Consider the following 21,581-nt stretch of genomic DNA (forward strand, 5'->3'; position numbering starts at 1 on the left):
CCTCACGAAAGTGAAGGAGACCCATGATGAGCTGTCAGCTGCAAGACATACACCTCAGGTTTCAGAGTTAGTGAGACTGGCTCTAAATTTCGTCTCGGATGAGTGGCAAATCTTCATCCAGAGTATCCTGGGTAAAGCAGCATTGCCAAATTGGGACGAGATGTGGACAACTTTGAAACAAGAAGAGCTGAGGAGAGACCTACTTAAGGTCAAACTTGACGGGAGTAGCAGCAACAGTGGGTCGAAGCCCAAAGTAGAGGAGGAGGATAACGTGACCCTTGCATCGAAGGGACAATAGGGGCAACAAAGACGAAAGAAGGATGTCTCCAAGGTGAAGTGATTTTGATGTGGCAAGATGGGCCACTATGCATCCCAGTGTCATGGGCCACTATTGTCCAAAAATAAAGGCTTCTCAAGCTGTAGGGTACCTCTGCTCGTGCACAAAAATTTTCATACAATTCTCATTATGACAAAGGTACATTTCCATCAAGTTTATTATCGCATGCTAGATTTGGACGCTTGAGCTATGACAGCCTCCGCTTGTTGAAGAAAAATGGTGTCACTGGTTTGCCTACAATTCCTAGGAAACTTAAGCAATGTAATGCTTGCATTTTAGGAAAGCATAACAAACAGTGTTTTCATGATTCACATTCCATAGCACATAGAAAACTTGAACTTATTCATTCAGATTTATGTGGTTCAATGCCTGTTCCTTCTGCAAATGGAAATAAATATATGATGACATTTATTGATGACTACACGAGAATGTGTTGGGTTTATTTATTGAGAACAAATCTGATGCTTTTCAAACATTCAAGAACTTTCATACATGGATTGAAAATGATGCACAATCTCATATGGGCTCTATTTGCACTGATAATGGAAAAGATACACTTCAAATGATTTTGAAAACTATCTTCGCCAACATGGGATCAAACATCAAACAACTGTGCCTTATAATCCCCAATAGAACGGGGTAGCTGAAAGAATGAATAGGACAATCTTAAATATGGTGCGCTCCATGATGTTTTTCAAAAATGTAAATTGATGTTTTGGGCTGATGCAGTTCTATGTGCTGTATATGTAAAGAATAGATGTCCATCTAATGCTATTAGAAACAAGAGTCCTTATGAAATGTGGTATGAGCACATTTCTTCGGTAAAGCATCTCAGGGTCTTTGGTTCCACATGTTATGCCTTGATACCAAAGGTACATAGAAACAAACTTGGTGCAAGAAGTCGTAAGTGTATATTCCTAGGGTATTCAAACACCTTCAAAGCATACCATCTCTATGATGAAGTCAATAAAAAGTTTGCTGTATTTAGAGATGTAATCTTTCTTGAATCATCCAAAACTGACAATGTTGTTGAGCGGCAACTTGATCGCTTGGATAGATTCACAAATGCAAAATCATTTCAAGAGTTTGATAATAAGATTCCACATCTTGAAGGGGGGATTCCTATACTAGATCAACCTGTGGAATCTTCTTCTGAAGTACTCTCTCCCCCGCATGAAACTCCAACAACGGATGATACTTTGAGTGATGTGATTGACAGAATTGGGAGACTCAATCTTGATTCAGTCCCAACTCAATCAATGGAGCAGCCTGGACCATCTTAGAAAGGTCCCCCAAAGTGGTTGACAAAGACACTTGAAAGTGTTCATCCTGATGAGGTTGGAAAGACAGGAACTAGAAATTCAACTCGACAAAATGGAGGTGATGTAGATGACTCTGATTCACCTGTTGATATGGATGTTTCTTATGATTGTGAATTGAATTTGTCTACAGATTTTGAACCAACTTCCTTCAAAGAAGCTGCTTCTCATGATGAATGGAAAGAAGTAATGCAAAAGGAGTATGATGCCTTGATAAAGAATGGCACTTGGAAGCTGGTTGATCCTCCATTGGGAACCAAACCAATTGGCTGCAAGTGGGTCTACAAGAACAAGTATAAAGTTGATGGCTCACTTGACAAGCACAAAGCCAAGCTTGTGGCAAAAGGTTTTGCACAAAAGGAAGGGGTCGATTATGAGGAGACTTTTTCCCCACAGCAAAATGGGCTACCATCGGGACACTCTTTGCCCTAACAGCTCAGAACGGTTGGAAAATCCATCAAATGGATGTAAAAACCGCTTTCTTGAATGGAGATCTAAAAGAGAATGTTTTTATGTCCCAGCCTGAAGGATTTGCTGTGAAAGGACATGAACATAAAGTATGCAAACTTGTGAAATCCTTGTATGGCCTCAAATAAACACCACGAGCCTGGTATGAAAAACTAACTGACCATCTTCTGAAACTCAATTTCAAACATTATGATCTTGATGATGCAACTTTGTTTGTCAAGAAGGTTGGCAAAATAGATGTATATCTTGTGGTATATGTAGATGATCTTTTGATGACAGGGAACAACGAGAGTTACATTGCATCCATAAAGAAGGGATTGAGGAAAGGTTTTGAAATGACTGATTTGGGCTATGTTCATTATTATCTTGGTATTGAAGTAACTCAACATCCGAAGTCCATATTCCTTTCTCAAAAGATCAAAAGAAGTACATTGGAGATCTGTTGAACAGATTTGGCATGACTGAATGCAATCCTCTGACTACTCCAATGGAACAAAACTTAAAGCTCACATCCATTGAAGGAAAATAATTTGAGGATGCAACAAAGTATAGACAGCTTGTAGGAAGTCTCAACTACTTGACTACTACCAGACCAGAAATTTCGTTTGCTGTTGGAATCCTCTCTAGGTTTATGCAAAAGCCTTGTGAGGGACATTGGTTTGCTACAAAAAGAGTTCTAAAGTACTTGAAGGGAATTCAAGACTTTGGACTCAAGTATACATAGGTGGGTGACTTCAACTTGATTGGATACTCTGATTCAGACTTTGATGGAGACAAAGAAACTGGGGTATCTGCTTCGGGTTATGCTATGAGTCTTGGATCAAGAGCTGTCTCCTGGAGGTCACGCAAACAATCAGTTCCAGCAGATTCCACAACAGAGGCTGAATATGTGGCAGCAGCTGAAGCAACAAAAGAGATTGTGTGGCTCAGAAAAATTCTGGAAGATTTGCAGGTAAAACAAGTACAATTGACTCCACTCATGATTGATTACACCTCGACAATAAAGTTGGCCAAGAACCCCAAGTTCCATGATCGAACGAAGCACATCAATACAAAATATCATCTGATTCGACATCATGTTGAGGTCAAAACAATCCATCTTCGCCATTGTTCCACTAATGAGCGGATTGCAGACATCTTCACCACAGTGCTTGGAAGAGAAAACCTTGAAAGATTCAGAACGATTCTTGGACTCACCAACATCCCTTCAGATTAAGGGGGGAATGTTGACACCTAATCATAGGGATTGGGTGAACAACTGTAATTAGTGTAAATAAATAATAGAGGAAATGGAGAGTCATCGGGAGATGAAATTGAACAATCGCTCCCTCTTGTATATAATAATGAACAACCTAAATGAATAAGACAATCTCATTTTCAAGGAGTTACCTCCTGGCCTGACAAAAAGGACAAGGATGAGAAGCATGATCTTAAGGTTGCAACTGCAAAAATCAAACAGGAGGAGTTTGCTATGACAACTAAGATACCTCTAGGAGGGAGGTGGGCTGATATAGAACTATAGTTCGATAGAGCTATAGATGGGCAGGATCCTTGAGGAGCCCACCTTTTGGACCATCACCTTGCTACGAGAGCCCATGATTAGTAGTAGTAGGATGGTGGAGTTTCAGTTGGTACCATGGAGTGTTGATTCGACAGATGCAGTGGTTAGTAGCGCCAAAATGTGAGTAGCGCAGAGCAGAGAGGCCACAGTGCGAGGAGGCACAGTGCAAAGCTTTAGCAACACAGTGGCTTTAGAAGAGAGCATGGGACTAGCAACAATCTGGATTTCAGCACCGAGGTGTATCCACTGGATACTTGTCCAATTTTGGGTGTTTTCAATTGTTTCTTTCAAGAACTAAGTTATAGTACGGATGTAGTGTTAGCAGTGGCAGTGCTAGCAGCATAGCAGATGCAACATTTGAGAGGGAGCTGCAATACAGATGTAGAATTGGCAGTGTCAAAGGCAACAGTACAGTAGCAGTAGCAACGCAGTAGTTGGTGGACATGTAAGACATCAACAACGTAGAGGAAAATGCTTCCAAGTTAGAGGAGTATGCAATAGTAGTGTATTTGCTAGAGCACATTCCTTTCTAAGAGGGAGTGTTAATTTGGGGTAGCATCGGATGTGCTGTAAGCCTCAAATTTTGTAGGTAGGCTTGGGCACAGTTATTCCAAAGAACCCAGAAAGCATTTTTGAAAATTCCACCCAAAAGTGATTTTATAAAATAATTAATATTTTTAATGGGGTTCCTAAGTCTAAACTTAGGAAAATTCAAATATTAATGTGTATTAATCTAATCAGGGGTGAAACTTCTAGAAAAAGCCATGGATCAAGCCAAAACGATCTGAGCCTTTGATAATGTTTTAATCTAGGCTGTTGGTTGTCCAACAGGAAGATATAAGAAGGGGCTTGATGATCATTTGGAAAATACATAGAGAGATTGAGAAAATCAATTTTTTGAAGTGAGAAGTTCTCAGGAGCAAAAATCGATTGAAGAGATCTCTTGTAGTTGAGGGGTAGGGATAACAGCTTCCAAAGAGAGAGATTCTTTGTCGAAATTTGTTAAAATTGGGAACTAGGGCCAAACTCCATGTGGGTCATCTTATTTATGGCAGCTTATATTTTTCTTGGACTCCTCTCATCGAGAGGTGTAGGATTGATCTAAAGATCATCCGATTCTGATAAGTATTCATGAAGATATGAATTTATTTGTGTTATGGGACAATTCGTCAAGGTCTGCCAGCAACCAAATAAGCCCCACACGTGCTCAACATTTTAGTATAAAAAGAGATGACTTGAGAGTCATTTCACACACACTTCACTCCTAATTTTTTCTCCACTTGTTTTGGGTTTTAGTAGAAGACAAGTCTAAGAGGAAGTAGCTCTAGACGTAGGAGGAAAGGAGACTAAGGGAGCTGCCCTAGCCCTAGACACTATCTAAAGAGACCTATTCGCAGGCACTATGGACGCAGTCATGAAGGATGATTATCATTGGAGAGAGGCACCTACGGTGCCCTATAGGAGGCTCTTCTACGCAACCCAGACCTTATCACAGTTCTAGAGTGACCCTAACCACAGTCTTAAGGATGCCCTTACTAGCAAAGAGGGACAGAACAACGTGGGTTGTTTCAAGCATTGTTTTACGAAACGACCGGGTTGACTCCGAAACGGCCGTTTCGTTCCGGGTCACCCAAAAAAATTTCAACTCGGCCCTATGACCCGGCTCGGTGACCGGGTCAGCTATGACCCGGCCGAGTCAGCCAATGACTCGGCCGGGTCATAGCTGACCCGGTCAACCCGGCCGGGTCACGTCAAAAAACGGCCGTACCGTTTGGAACCCGCTGGGCAGCGTTTTAACTTTAAAAAAATTAATTTTTTGCTGATTTTTGGCTGATTTAGTTAGGGTTTGTGGACATGAAAAGGTTTATGTGATTAGTTAAATGCATTTGGGGTCCATTTCCCCCTCCCAAACTCTATTTAAGGGGCCCCTTGTCTGGCTCTGCCTCTGATGATGATGATCCAGAGATTGGTCGAGATGATCTTGGCTCCTCTGGCAGTAGCCAGTAGCTACTAGCCTCCTTGGTTATTTGTATTTTGTTTTGACTCTTGAGTCTTTGATCATGTATGACAGACTACAGTTGACTATGTATTTACTATTGCCATTGGCCCTTGGGTACACCGTACCATTTTGATATAATGGATTGGTTCATGAGCCTACTTTGATCATATGTTGTCTTCCATGTATATTATAATGTTGTGTGTTTGGAAACTTGAATGAAAATATTTAAAATTATGTTTAAACTATTTAAAATTATGTTTTTTTATAAAAAAAATAAATATTTAATGTATTTTTTACAACGACCGAGTCATTGAAATCGAGCCGGCCGAGTCATTGCCGTTTCCGTTTCCGTTTCCGAGTCGATCCTCGGCCGAGTCCGAATCCGAGTCCGTTTTGTAAAACATTGGTTTCAAGGTCATTGTGAAGGCCGAGTTGCTATTAGGAGGGCTGAGGCAAAGAAGGTTAGTGTCAAGCCGTCTAGCGTTTGATGTGTGGGCTAGAAACTCAGTTTGGAGGAGGCCATATGCTACAACAAGCTTGTGTGGTAGGCTGCAGGCCATACCACCACAACAAGGGATAACGTGGAGCTGTTTAGGGGCTATCTATGCCACCACTTCTCCAAGGGTAAGCTGCAGTCAAGGAGGGTTGTTTTGGTGGTTGATCAAGGGTTATTACAATAGGCAAATATGCCCTAACCAGTCACAGGCATTGCAGCAATGCCACATGGTGCAACAATGTCACATAGGAGCAGCAATCCCACAAGGCACAACAATGCTAAAGTGGGATAGCATGGTGCAGCATTGGCACAAGGCACATCATTGCTAACAGTGGGACAACAGTGTGGCAACATGGTGCAATAATGGCACATGGGACAACAAGTACAAAGTGCAACAAGGTGCAGCAATGGCGCATGGGACAACAAGTACAAAGTGCCGCAAGGTGCAACAATGATACTTAGGACAACAATGATACTTGGTGCAACAAGTACTTGGTACAACAATGGTTCATGATAGACAAATGGTACATGGTGCAGTATTGATACAGCGATGGGAGCTGCAACAAGTATATGTTGTACAGTGCAGCATAGTAGGAGCAACAATGCATAACATAGCTCAGCATAGTACAAAAGTACAATGATGGGTACAGTCATGATTAATGAAGCATGATGAAATGCAGCATAGTGATGACGAGGGCAGCATGGAGCAACACAGTGAGGAGCAACATGATGATGAGGTGTAACACAATGATAGGTACAACATGGTGATGGAGTCACCGTGGAGAATCAATTGAAGTAGCATGTCTTCAACTGAGTTTAGCTATCTCATGTGTCATCTTATTAGAGATGATCTATGCTCTTATTTAGATAAGTCAAAGTGTTGACTTCTTTTGTAAATGTACTATCTCTCTCTCTCCGCTGAACTATTGAAGAACATATAAGAAGAATTGATCAAGGGTTTCCCCACATTGGGGTTTCTCTCTGGCTAGCACCACATCTTGTGTCCTCTTGTGTTGGCTTGGCTTCTGCGAGTTATGTTTATGTTCTATCTGCAATTTACTATTATGCTGATGTGATTGCTAATCTGGAAAAGTTATTGAGCTTACTGTGAAAATTGAAATAAATTGCTCTAAGCATAGAACATACCTAAAATCAACAGAATTACATCAGTAGAGAGAGGCAGTGAGTGATCCAGAAGTGTCCATGCAGAGGCTGACGCAGGGCCAGAAGGGTCATGCATAAGCAATGTAGAGGGAGAGAGGAGTCTAAAATCTGTAGAGGAATTCGATTTTCAGAAGCCGGAAGCCAGGGTGTGAGACTGAGAGGCAGAAATTGAATCTCCTGGGCAGCAGATCGACCAACTAGAGAAGTGACACAACACCCAGAGAGCTTGATGCTGGGCTAACAAAGACACTGCGTAGAGGCAACGAGAAAAGCTGGGGGGCATTCAATTTGGGGCTGGATTAGCTAGGATTTCTCAGTGATTGTGTGAGGTAAACTCACAAAGCTTCTGCCAGTATTTCTCTCTGTAACTGAATGACCCTGTGAGGTATTCAGTGATCTATTCAGAATTTGCTACTGCTTAATAATAATAAACCCTCAGAATTGCTGCACAGATTTTCCCGCATTGGGTTTTTCTGGGGACTATCGTCCAAAAATAATGGTGTCCTATAGGTTTCTATTTTCCTTGCTCAGTTTCTATGTTTCAGAATCATATTTAATTTGGTGTAGGCTGCTTCAATAATTTACTTTAATGTTTCAAGAAGAAATCTGAAATAAGTTTGTAATGTAATTTACAATCTAGGTGAAGTTGATTCAGCTGGTTGCAGTAGGATTCCTGAGATTGTTAGATCTAGAAATTTTCACATGGTTCACCTTCCCCTACGATTGATGACACATGTGTAGGGTGAGTGGTTCGCCTTCCCCTACGATTGATGATATATGCATAGGATGAGTGGTTCACCTTTTCCTATGGCATATGAGTAGGATGAGTGGTTCACCTTTTCCTATGGCATATGAACAAGATGAGTGGTTGACCTTTTCCTATGGCATATGAGCTCGATGAGTGGTTCACCTTATTTTCCTGATGCCCCAACATACATCCTACCCATGTAGTCTGAGGCTCATGGGAAGTATCTCTCATCTGGGCAATGAGTTGGGAAAAGTGGGTAGGGACCATATCACTACTGATGGACGCATTGTGTACTACCATACTCCCTGTGTCTAGGATGCATGGTGTTCAACAACTTGATCTAGAATCAAGTCTGATTGAGGTTCTACCTCTGGACTGAATTTTGTAAGTGGAGAGTGGTAAGGTCTTGTGACTCAGTCTCGATCGATTCTTCTTCATTATTCATACTAGTGTTAAACAAAGCATAGATGAGATGAGATACAGAGATGGTACATGATGACAGGATGGTATGATGATGGATGATGATGCATGGATTGGTAGGTGGAATTCTCTCTAATTGAGAGGGAGTGTTAAAATTAGCAACTTGGGCCAAATTCCACTTTGGACATCTCATTTGATGGAGATGATGATTGCATTGAATTCCTCTTTTTGAGAGGACCAAAATTGATCTATGATCATCAAATTTGGACGGGCAAAAATGTGTTTTTGAATTTATGCCCACGCATGTGCAAATTGTCAAGGTGGGCCTCATCATCATGTTGGCTCATGAAGCCCAAGAGACATGTCACTTCACCCTCAACGACTTGTATAAATACAAGTGACCTCTCACCTCATTTGGCATCATCATCACTCACACATTCTTCTCTCTCCTTCTCTCATTGGTTTGTACAAGTATTGGGCATTCTTTTTCTCTCACATGTGTGGCAAGGAGGACGATTTTGAGACTGAAGTACAGAGCCAAAAATTTCAGGAGTTTACTGAAGTTTGAACAGGGACTGTTTGACCAAGTTTTATTGCGATTTTGGAGGGTTTGACTCTATTTGACTAGGCCGCATTGGTTGGCACAAAAACCGAGATTTTTGGGCTTTTTGAGTTGCATTGATCGCATGGTTGACTTCAGGTTGACCAAGTTTGACTGCAGATTTTTTGATTGTTCTGGGTTGACTTTGACCACTGCTAGAGGTAGAGTTTGATTGCCTTTCACCGAGCTTCAAAGGAGAAGTTTTGCTGCTGTGTTGACCATCTTTAGCATTTTGGTTAGGGCTGAATTTCACTGCAGATTTGACAGGGCTGTTTTGTCGTTGATTTGGCAAGACAACTCTGACTTTTTGTACTCTCTCTCTGCTGAACATTTGATATAACAATAAGAAGAATTGATCAAATGGTTTTCCCCATATTGGGGTTTTTCCTGGGCATTTGCCAAATCTGGTGTCCTCTTATCTTGGCTTGTCTTCTGCATTTTATTTTATGTTCTATCTACAATTATTGTTAATGTGGTTTATGGTTAATGTGATTTCTATTGGAAAACTAAATTGGAAATTGTCATTGGGCTGCTAAAGAAACATTGAAATAATTGCACTAATCATAGAACATACCATTGTTAACTAAAATTAGAAAGATTCAATCAAAGTGCGAGCTTTGGGAGAAGCTAGGATGACTTTCCACGAAAAAACCCTTGAGAGAAATACTATAAGAGACCTAGCGTTGAGAGATATACTGAGGTAAAGGCTCACCCAATGGTCAATTATAGTTAAGAGAAAAGGTTTTGAATGATTAACTACAAAGTGAAAACCTTCAAGAAATCCCCAAATCAAAAGCAGCTTCAAGGGTTCCCACTTGGTGTGATAGCTAGGTCTTCAATTTATTTGAAATTCCACCATTGGAATTTGTTCAAGATTAGAGGATGCCTAGAGGACACAAAAATGAAGAAATTTGTCTAGACAAAATCCCAAAATTCCTCCTCCTTAAAATTTCGCACCAAGCCCTAGAAAATCTCCTTATCCTTAGAGGGATGATGAAAGAAGGAAGAAAAAAGGTGAAAGAATAATATTTTGTTGAGTTAATGTGATCACTAAGGATTCTAGACCCAGTGCTTGCCTGTTGGGAGAAATGGACTCAAGGTAAACCATGAGATGGCAATTCATTCTTCCAAGAGACCTAGAGGAAATTTCGCTGCCTAGATGCAACAACAACAAAACAACTTCTAGAATTTTATACTTCAATGACAATTTTATGGAGTTTCAAGGATGCATATTAATCAATCCTCTAGGAACATTCATTCATTCTTTATCTAATGAGTAACACATGCAAAATTCCAATAGTTTTCAATGGTTCAAGCAATTCACATTAATTAGGGCACATTTAATCACCATAAGAACAATTTCCATGCATTAGACATTCATCAAAATAGAAACATAGCATCGTATGGAACTTACAAGATAAAGAAGAGTATATCCATCCACAATATTGCCAAAAAGAAGCTCCAAGATAGTCAACGAATTTATCCAAACATCATAATTCATCAAGAAACATCCAAATTTCGTCTCTACTGCAAGTCCGAATTCTTTTACAAGAGAGAGATCCCCAAATCCAAAGTGTGACAAGTTACAAATGGAGCTCTTCTTTTATTGATATGAGCCTTGAGGGGTCTAATTTGATCTACTTAGCCTAATAAGCCCCTAAAATGACTTCAATGTGAAAAATAACAATATTATTGGTGACAAGCCCACCAAATAGCTCAAAAGTGTGAAATAAGCGTTCCTAACGACACTAAACTAATAGAAAAATGGTGCAAAGGGCCGTTGGAAGGCCAAGATAAATCTTCCATGTGCCATGATGAAAAGGAGGGCCCTCAAAATGATAACCAAAGGGGGTAGCCCCTTTGTTTCCAAGCAAAACATTAGTGGTGCTCCCAAGTAGCTTTGGGGCATAGTGAATGGTCTCATGGGTCTCCAACTGGATCAAGCATGTCGATGCTCCATCACTAAGGGCTAGAATGATGACACAAGCCCTCCCATGTCTCTCTGGATGAGACGAAACCCCGTCTGGGCTCTGTATTAGCTGCCAAGTGTAAGGTACAAGTGTGTGGCCAACTGGGCAACATGGTTCAAGTGCATCATCATCTCTGTATGGCTGGGGCACGAACAAGTAATATGCGGTGCTGAAGAAGCCCATGGTGTGGCAATCAATGCCCTGCTGCGCAGGAGGCCCATGGCTCTCTATGCTCACCCTACAAGTGCCATTATGACCCTCTAGAGGGCTCAGACCCCATATAGGGAGACCAAGTCCAAATGGAGACCCACTTTCAATCTCGTATAAGATACAATGCGTCTCCTCGCCCTCTAGTACAACAATCCATTAGTGCAATTGAGTAAATAAGCTTGTGAATCAAGGGAAAAAGTGGACACTTCATAGTGGCATGCCCTTCCAAGTGGGCTTTAGAGGGTACAAGTATTTCCTTACTCAACAAGAGAGGTTAATAAAGGACCCTATTAGGTGGTTTCAGCGTTTAAGGGAGTAACAAGTCCATGGCACATTCTTTAAATGGCAGGTGTCACGTGAAATTATGGTGGAATGAAGTGGAGCAACAGGGAAAGGCTCCAAGCCACATGCCATGGTACAAGGGTAGCTATAATGAGGGAAGCCCACACATTAGGTGTATAGGTGTAGGAGGGAGCAATCATGGTACATGAGTTACCCCGACCTTTGTTTCTCCACCCTTCTTCATATGCCTTTTGCCTTTTATTGATTTTTCTTTCTTCTAGCTGCTTGGGGCTCCAGGTGATGAGAGCATGATGTGTATGATAGAGTAGTGATTACCCCCTTAAGGTTTGGCAGTTCATCACCCACCAAGGGTTGGGACAATCATGGGTTCCTTAATGATGTAGGGGGGCACTGATAGGGGCCATAGGAACCAGGGTGATGGCTATAATGATAGGGGTAGAGCTCATGTTTGGGTTTTGCTCACGTGCTAAATTTTTATGTCCTGACCTTCTTTTGAATTTTGTGGTACATTTCCTATTGTAAGTGGCCAAATTATGCTTTTAACTTTCTTTTAGCTGCATCAACTTCTTGGGCATCGTTCTAGGCCCGACCCATGGTGTGGGCAAGGAGAGGGGGAGGCTAAGTCCTTGTGGAGCCAATGGACAAATGCGGACCCAGATGGGAAAAGTGTGAAAAGGGGTTATAATGAGCGGAGGGGAGTGATATGTATGGTGTCGGGAAGCAGGACCACACAACCAAAATCAAGGTTTCCCATGTAGTGCCACTCCTAAAGCTAGTAGCCAATAGAGGAGGTCCCACATGACTAGGATACAAAATCAACCACCAAGTTTGGGACAAGGGAAGATGAGTACAGACCAAGCCCATTGTTGCTGCTAAATCCCCTTACTAATCCATGTCCAAATGTGTCCAAGAAAAGCAAGCATAAACACCCAATTACATAATGAAAAGCCATACCTTTGGGGTTGGAAGGCCCACCTTCAAACATACGATCATAACAGATGGGCGAGGGAAAATGGCTGGCTCAGGTGGTGGAGAATGGTGGCACATCGAACTATTTGGTGGCTGCCAGCTGAAAACAACTCTAGGAGAAAAATTCTCCTATAGGGGTCACCTACTGGTGGTGGGTAACAAGCCCTAGGTATCGTAAATATGTTTATGATGACATTCAAAAATTGCTAGTTGTCGTGATTATCTTTAATGGCAACAAAAGTGAATACGTGTCCAACTCTGTTGCCAACCTCCTGATAACATCCCGATAAAATTGGAAAATGATGAGGTTTTCAACTTGCCGATTTTACTGGCCAATTTTTTCGAGAGTTTTTTCAAATTTCAAAAGTTGTCATTTTATAACGAATTGAATGAAAAAATTGTGGGGGATTTTGGAAACTTGGGATTAAATTTTAAAAATCCATATTGAATCGTAAAAATTAGGATTAAATCATAAAAATCAGGAATTTTTCGAAATTGGAAAAAAATGGATATTTTTGTATTTTTTACATTTTGCCTAGTTTTGCCAATTTTTTCAATTTTCTCCCGACTTTTATGACTTTTTCAATTCTTTGGACCCTTGTCGATTTATTCCCAACTCCGATTTTTGCAACATTGATGTCTACTATGGTAACTAACCGTAAGAAGGCTAATAGACTTAAATATGTGTGGACATTAGAGGATTAAATGTTGTGACAAAGAAGGGTCCCTTCCCCATATCCATTCACTAACTCAACCATGAAGTTCGTTCTAAGATATGAGATTTACTTCTTTTTGTTGTGTTTTTGAGTTATGATCAAGATTAGTGTTGTTGAAGATAATAAGTTAAATATTGCTTTTATCATTTTGAATTATGTAACTTGGGAAGCCTTTCAAGGTTGTTTTATTTATTGAGATTATTGAATTTTCTCTAGTCTAGTGCTAATTAGAGTCAGATGTCCCTTTCGGTCACCATTTTCAATGGAGAGTTCAGCATCCCTTGTTTTCATCATGAACTGATTTCAATTGAGAATCCAATAATGGTCCATTCTACGAGAGTTAAATCCAAATGAAAATCTGATGAAAGAAAGGATCAACACTTTTGAGTGTCACTATGTGCTGTTTGGATGAAATGAAAGGATTTAATCCTAATCTGTTTTATATTGTTTTTCTGATGGAAAACCTTCGATAGTTCCATTAATTTGTAACCAAAATGATTTCCAGTCTATTATGCGTGTTAACAAAATTGTTTTGGTTCTCATGTTACATTTTGTCCTCTGTAGCCTTTTATCTTTGTTAAACATAACAGTACTTTCAGCTTGAACCATAAAAATAAACTTTGGTTCAAAGTTTTTTCCTTCGGTGTTCACTGCATTCATTGGTTCTTTCTTCAGGAAATTTGGTGAAGGTCTGTTTTAGGATTTTTAATAAAATGATAGCTTGTCAAATTTTTGCTTGCGTTGATCCATGTAAACAGATTCAATACTCACAATGAGTGAGTTGGATTGCATCCATCCTTGATGAAAATCACGATATGCAACGTAAGGCATTAAAAAGTCGTTCCTATTTATCTTAATTGCCATTATTGCTTTTGTTTATACCAGCCAATAGTTGATGAATGAGAAATGATTCTTATGGTAGGTGATTTTTTTGTTCATTTTTTATAGTACTTGTGCAGATAATAGCCAACAAATTCAAGCGTTGCAAAACAGATTCTTTCACCGGGTTTGTTTCTCTGTCATGTACCTCAGTTATTTTGCTATTTATAGGTGTTAGCTGGCTTTTTGTTTTGTATGGGCAAGTCCAACAGCCACTGAATAAAAATCTCTCTCCCTCTAGATTGTATTACATGTAATGCATCAGAGAAACTTCAATATGAAGATAAGAGCTTTTCAGTGAGAATTAGGTTGCTTTCCTTGAATTTACATGATAAAAATGTTTTTTTTTTCTTTCCTTTTGAGTTAGAAAGAAAGAAAAAGGGAAATAAATTATATTAATGTCCATGAATGACCATAATTGTTTTACGGACTCAAAATTACATCTAATAATAATAATAGTAATGTTGATGATTGTAGCAATGGACAGGTACTTCTGCATTGGGTAGGTGTCAAGCATGTGGGAGTCATTCAAAGTCTCATTAACATGCTTAATTTATTAAGTTGTTTTTGTAATTTAGCCAAAGTCTAACTAGTAAAAGCACAAAATTAGTTTTGTTGGCTATTGAGCTAAAGAAACTAAGGAAAAGTAAATTATTTACTCTAGTAATTTGTTTTAATCTTAACTGTTGATCTCAAATGGGTTAGGATTTAATCCTAGCTATCCATCACTTTGGAGATTAGGGTTAGAGATTTAGCGCCATGAGAAATTATTGAAGAAAGGCTTAGGAGAGGAGAAAGCCACAAGAGATAGTGTGACACTTATGGCTGAAGTGAAAGGAAGTGTTGCAGTAGTGGAGAAAAATTTAGAGAAGGAAGATTGAGTGGAGTCGAGGCTGTACTAATTTTCTAAGCACCAGATTTGCAGAGGGCCGCAAGTGTGAGCGAGTCTTAGCTTTAGAGAGGCCGAACAAGCGAAGGGTTTGCACAAGGGAGCTACACATGTGACAACAAGGAGAAATCAGGCTGCACGTGTGAGAGAGATAACACATGGGCACACATGTGACGACTAGGAGAGTGTGAGGCTGCACGTGTGAGTGAGTACCATCTTCTAGATGGATGCACAAGTGGAGAGAAGCTAGCAAGGGTGTAGATCGGGTTTTCTTAGGGGTTGATAAGCCAGGTTTTAAATTGTTGTAAAATTTCTAGTATTTTCTCTATGGGCCATTTTCCTAGTAAGGGAGCCCTCATTATTCAGATATTAAAAGTGAAGATTAATTGGAGGGTCATTTGTTGTGTGAAATTTTTTTTGTGTGCTTCTGCTATTTAATTTTTTGTTAAAAATTCTAGTGTGTTTTATATTTAGTAATTGTAGAGATATTTTTTGGGTATAAAAAATTGCTAGGAAGTAGAAAAAGAATTGGAATTAAGAAATTAACATGTAAAGAGAGTATCTAAAGCATCTCCCTCCTACAAAACCACAAACTAAAGGGGTTTAATAGAAAGAAAAATTGCGTGGCGTAAATTATTGGTAAACCCATTGGGATTACATGAAAATAATTATAACTATACAACCTCCAAGAAATTTGTCATAGTGAAATGAATTGTTCCTGTCGAGTAGAGAATTTGGAATAGGGGGAGAAGAGATGTGATGGAACTGTGAGAATTTCTAAACATAAATTCTATTACTGTAGCAACTAATTTATTTTACCTACTTATTTCTCAATAAGTTATTTTCGAAATCCCTTAAGTAAATATTAAAATAAATTCTACTGCAGATATCACACCATTATATAGAAATAAATATATGCACAAGAATCAAACACATCAACACAGTTATTTTTGGACAATTTTCCTAGGAAAAACTCAATGTGGGAAAACTGGTGCAGCAGAAGAGGGTTTTATTAATCTTCAACAACAATCGCTTTTACAAAAAAAATTGCATAGACACTGGGAGAAAACACTTGAGACTTTTCTTCGAGACTTTCTGACACCCTGGAGGACTTCCTTTCCTTACTACGTCAGCCCTGCGTCATTTTGCGTGGCTCTGCGCTGCTCTGTCCTTCTCTGCGCCATCCCCTGTGTCTCTATGATCTACGTCTCCCTCTGCGCTCTCTTAGAGTCCCTGCGTCACCTCTTCTGAGCTCCCTGACTGCTGCTAATCACCCCCTCTTCCTCCACCCTGCAACTGTCCCTCTGAAATTGATTTCACTCTCTCTGAGAATCGATTTTCCTTGGGATACTGAGTATCTGCTGGTGTATCTCCAAATGACCCTCAAGTCGTCTCTTATACTTTTCCTGTTGACGAATCAACAACCGAGATTAAATCTCTAATTAACAGCTAAGATTAAAACAGACTTGATCCTCGTCTCTTAGAAGCTTCTCATCCTTATCTTTATTAATATCCATTAATATTTTTATTTTCCTAAGTTCAGACTTAGTAGCTCATTAAAAATATTAATTATTTTAATAACTCCTCATCTGGATGGAATTTCTCAAAACGATCTCTGGGTCTTGGAGATCTCATGTGCCTTAGCCTCAGTGTGAATTTTCATGGCTAGAGCACATCTAATGCTACCGCAAATCAGCACTCCCTCTTAGCAAGGAATGTGCTCTAGTAATGCTCCACCATTGAACATCACACGGATCCTCCAGCACTGGTACCTATGCTGATGCTTGGCCTATTGCCTAGCATCCTCTGCACTGTTGCTTCCTGTACTGCTACCCATGGCTTTGCTACTGCCATTGCTACATCTGTACTGCAACTCCCTCTAAACCTGCTGCCCATGCTGCCCATAGCACTGCCACTGCTAACTGTTGCACTGCATCCCCTGATACTTATCCATTTCTGCTACTGAAATGGATTCTTTACCATCGCCATCTTCTCCTTGAAATAAATGAACTTTGTTCTTCCTAGGGCCTTGGTGAGGATGTCCGCCACCTGTTCTCCTGTAGGAGTGTAGTTCAACTATACTGCTCCTGTTGGACATAGTTTCTGACAAATTAACATCGAATATCAATGTGCTTCGACCGATCATGAAATACTGGATTCTCAGAGAGCTTGATGCAACTTTGATTATCACACATGATCCTGGTCGCCTCCATCCTTCTTTTGAATAGGTTCACAAGCAATTTTCTAAGCCATATGGCTTCACACGAAGCTGTGCTAGCGGCCATATATTCTGCTTCAGCTGAGCTCAGAGCTACGGATTTTTGTTTCCTATTGCACCAGGAGGTCATCCCCGATCCAATGTTGAAACAATACCTAGAGGTACTTTTCCGATCTACTGAACTTCTAGCCCAATTTGCATCAGTAAACCCACTCAGTCTGATGTCATTACTTTTGGTGTACAATAGTCCATATTCGACTGTTCCCTGTGTATATATCTGAGAGGCTCCTGCCTAATGCACCCTCTTAGGTTCCACCATGAACTGACTGAGGGTGTTGATAGCGTAGCAAATGTTTGGCCTGGTATTGACCAGATATATTAGGGACCCTATGAGTTGCCTGTAGAAGGTGGGATCAACATCTTTGTCTTTTGATGCATCAATTTTCTTCCAGTTGGTGATCATTGGAGTAGCTATAGGCCTATAGTCCTACATCTTGAATCTCTTTAGGATTTCTATAGCATATCTCCTTTGTCCAAGGAAGATCTCACCCTTCTGCTGCCAAACATCCAACCCTAGGAAATAATGCATCTATCCCAAATTCTTCATCTCAAATTCTGTGGCTAGATTCTTCTTGTAGTCCTCAATGAGCCTGGATGATCCTGTCATGAAGAGATCATCGACATATAATACTAGGACTATAGGCTCATTCTCTACAACCAGATAGTAGAGATTCGGATCCGCATCACTCTTGACGAACCCCATCTTCTGTAAGTAGCCATCAATTCCACCATACCATGCTCTAAGCACTTGTTTCAGCCCATACAAGGCTTTCTTCAATCTGCATATGTGAGATTTCTTCTCATGTGTCTCAAAGCCTTCTGGCTGTTCAATGTATACTTCCTCTTCTATCACTCCGTTCAAGAATGCCGTCTTGACATACATCTGATGAATCTCCCACTCCATCTATGCTGCAAGAGATATCACAGTTCTAATAGATGTATACCTGGCTACTAGGGCGAAGGTCTCTTCGTAGTGTATTCCTTCTTTCTGAGCATATCCCTTAGCCACAAACTTGGCTTTTTATTTTTCCACATTGTCGTCTGCAGCGTATCTGATTTTGTAGATCCATCTCAAACCTACCACTGACCTGTCTTGAGGCCTAGGCACTACTTCCTAGCCATTATTCACCATTATAGAGCTGTATTCCTCCACCATCGCATCCATCCAATCTTGATGCTAAATGACCTCCTGAAAATTGGAAGGTTCCCCAACTTGAGCTACTATGGCTTGATATTTGTCTGGCTGTCTTCGCTCGCTTTTACTGTTCCTGGGTGCACCAACAAAATCTTTTGCATCTCGTAGAATCTGTCGGAGTTCTTGGCTTGTTCTTCCTCTAGTAGTAGGTGCATCTGTTAGCTCTTCCTCTTCCTGTGATTCCTCCTGTTCTGAAGGAGCATTTTTGGTATTGGCTTCCGCTGGTTGAAGTGGTTTGACCAACAATTCATCTTTTGACTGCTCCTCGGAAGGCATTTCTCGAGATTTTCTAAAGGCCCTATCCTCCATGAACTTCACATCTCGCCGAACTACTACCTTTCGGTTCCCTGGAAGATAGATTCTATATGCCTTAGCATTCTCTCTATATCCCTCAAGGTATCCTTTCTCTGCAGTTTGATCTAACTTCTTCCTCTTCTCCTCAGGTACACGACAATATGCTAAACTCCCAAATATCCTGAAATGACTAACTTCAGGTGTCTTCCTAGTGAAGACTTGCTCTAAAGCAATCTTGCCCAATGCCCTATGAGGAGTCCTATTCTGGACATAGACTACCGTGTTGCATGCTTTTGCCCATAGGAATTTCGTCATATCCTATTCATACATCATTGCCCTAGCTGTTTCCATAATAGTTCTGTTCTTTCTTTTTGTTACTCCATTCTGCTCCGGATTGTAGGGAGTTGTCCACTCTCTTTGATGCCCTCCCTAGCGCAAAAATCGGTGAAGTCCTTGTCAACATACTCGCCACTATTGTCTGAGCGCAACACTTTTATCTTCTTTCCTGTCAGATTCTCCACTGGAGCCTTGAACTCCTTGAATCGACAAAAAACCTCATCCTTGGTTTTCAGAAAATAGATCCAAGTCTTCCTGGAATGGTCATCGATGAAGGTGACAAAGTATTCAGCACCACTAAGAGATTTTGTGGACATCGGTCCGCAGATGTTTGAGTGTATCAATCCTAGTACATTCTTGGCCCTATTGTTACTTCTAGGAAACACTGCTTTGGCATACTTGCCTAGAGCACACCCTCTGCATACATCATCTCGTTCAATACTAAGATCTAGAACTCCTGTTACAGTTTTCCTGAGAATTCTCAGAGCCCCATGGTGCAAATGTCCCATCCTTTTGTGCCATAGTTCATTCAAATCCTTGTCTCCATTACTGCCTATCAGTGCCATTGGTGATTCTAGCTGCAACCTGTACAACCTGTTACTTCTGATTCCGATCTGTACCTTCTTTTTCCAACTCGGGTGTTTGACGTATACTTTCTCCTTAATGAAGAAAACGTCATAGCCCTTGCTTTGAAGTTGAGATACGGAAAGTAAGTTCATCCCCAGTCTTGGCACATGCAACACATTGGTAACTGGGAACCGCTTTCCTATTTCTGTTTGAAAAACTATAGTACCTTTCCTTACTGGAGTACACTTTGCCTTATTCCCCATTGTGATCTCAAAATTTATTCTTTCTTCCGGATAATCTGAAAAACATTCCTAGATTCTTCTCATATGCCAGGAAGCCCCACTGTCTATATACCATACCTCTGAGGATGCAGAGCTTGCTATGCAAGCAACTTCTTCTTCCAATTTGGAAGCCAACATAGAGAAATCGAAATTTCTATCTCTTGTGCATTCTTTTGAAAATCTGCACGAGTCTCTTGACATGGATGCCTCTGCATTATGCTCTTGACCCATAATTGATTTTACTTTCTTGTCTCCAAATCTTTGCTCTGTTACCATGTGTGAATTTCTAAACATAAATTCTATTACTGCAACAATTGATTTATTTTACCTACTTATTTCTCAATAAGTTATTTATGAAATCCCTTCAGTGAATATTAAAATAAATTCTATTGCAGATATCACACCATTATACAGGAACAAATATATGTACAAGAATCAAACACATCCACACAGTTATTTTTGGACAATTATCCCTAGAAAAACCCAATGTGGAAAAACAGGTGCAACATAGGAGGGTTTTATTAATCTTCAGCAACAATCACTTTTACAAAATAATTTGCATAGACGCTGAGAGAAAACACCCGAGACTTTTTTCCTAGACTTTCTAACACCCTGGAGGACTTCCTTTCCCTACTGCGTCAGCCCTACGTCATTCTGCCTGGCTTTGTGCTGCTCTGTCCTTCTCTGCATCATCCCCTACTTCTCTATGATCCACGTCTCCCTCTGCGCTGTCTATCAAAGTCCCTGCGTCACCTCTTATGAGCTCCCTGATTGCTGCTAATCACCTCCTTTTCCTCCACCATGAACTCTCCCTTTGAAATCGATTTCACTCTGAGAATCGATTTTCCTTAGGATACTGAGTATGTGCTGGTGTATCTCCAAATGACCCTCAAGTCGTCTCTTATACTTTCCCTGTTGATGAATCAATAACCAAGATTAAGTCTCTAATCAATGACTAAGATTAAAACAGACTTGATCCCCGTCTCTTAGAAGCTTCTCATCCTTATCTTTATTAATACCCATTAATATTTTTATTTTCCTAAGTTTAGACTTAGGAGCCCATTAAAAATATTAATTATTTTAATAACTCCTCATCTGGATGGAATTTCTCAAAACGATTTCTGGGTCTTGGAGATCTCATGTGCCTTAGCCTCAGCACGAATTTTCATGGCTAGAGCACATCCGATGCTACCACAAATCAATAGGAACCCCTAATCATCATCATCAGAAGGATAATATATAATGTTGTCAACCCATTATATAGTAAAAGATACTAAGTCTAGAATATCATTTGGAGAGTGGCTTTGGGTGAGAGGAGTCAATGGAGCTATCCTTAATGGTGTTGAAGTACCTGGGAAGAGGAGGAAGATCACCCTACAATCTAAAGCCAAAGATATCCTATAAGAAGTAAAGAAGTTAGTTATAACTTATATGGTTTTGGTCACAATCTATGGACTAAATGTGGGCTTGGAGGGAGTGGTGCAACTGCCATTGTTTGTCAACCAATGAATTTAACAATGTAGGTAGGCCTAAGAATAATTCCTTTATTAGGATACTATACGATTGGGCTACCGATATCTA

General features: G+C 40.2%; 1 protein-coding gene across 5 annotated transcripts in view; it reads left to right on the plus strand.

Moving 5' to 3' along the window:
- The window catches only part of LOC149258927 (tryptophan--tRNA ligase, chloroplastic/mitochondrial-like), a 333,508-nt gene that overhangs the window by 220,608 nt on the left and 91,319 nt on the right, over positions 1–21,581 (plus strand). For all 5 annotated transcript variants that reach the window (XM_089373964.1, XM_089373948.1, XM_089373980.1 and 2 more), the window contains one exon: positions 14,241–14,287. In XM_089373964.1, the coding sequence (XP_089230090.1) occupies positions 14,241–14,287 (47 nt within the window). The remainder of the gene's footprint in view (positions 1–14,240; positions 14,288–21,581) is intronic.

The sequence above is a fragment of the Pinus tabuliformis genome, chromosome 6, assembly GCF_031772625.1.
Source record: "Pinus tabuliformis cultivar Carrire ecotype Pingquan chromosome 6, CPIR1, whole genome shotgun sequence".
Lineage (NCBI taxonomy): Eukaryota > Viridiplantae > Streptophyta > Pinopsida > Pinales > Pinaceae > Pinus > Pinus tabuliformis.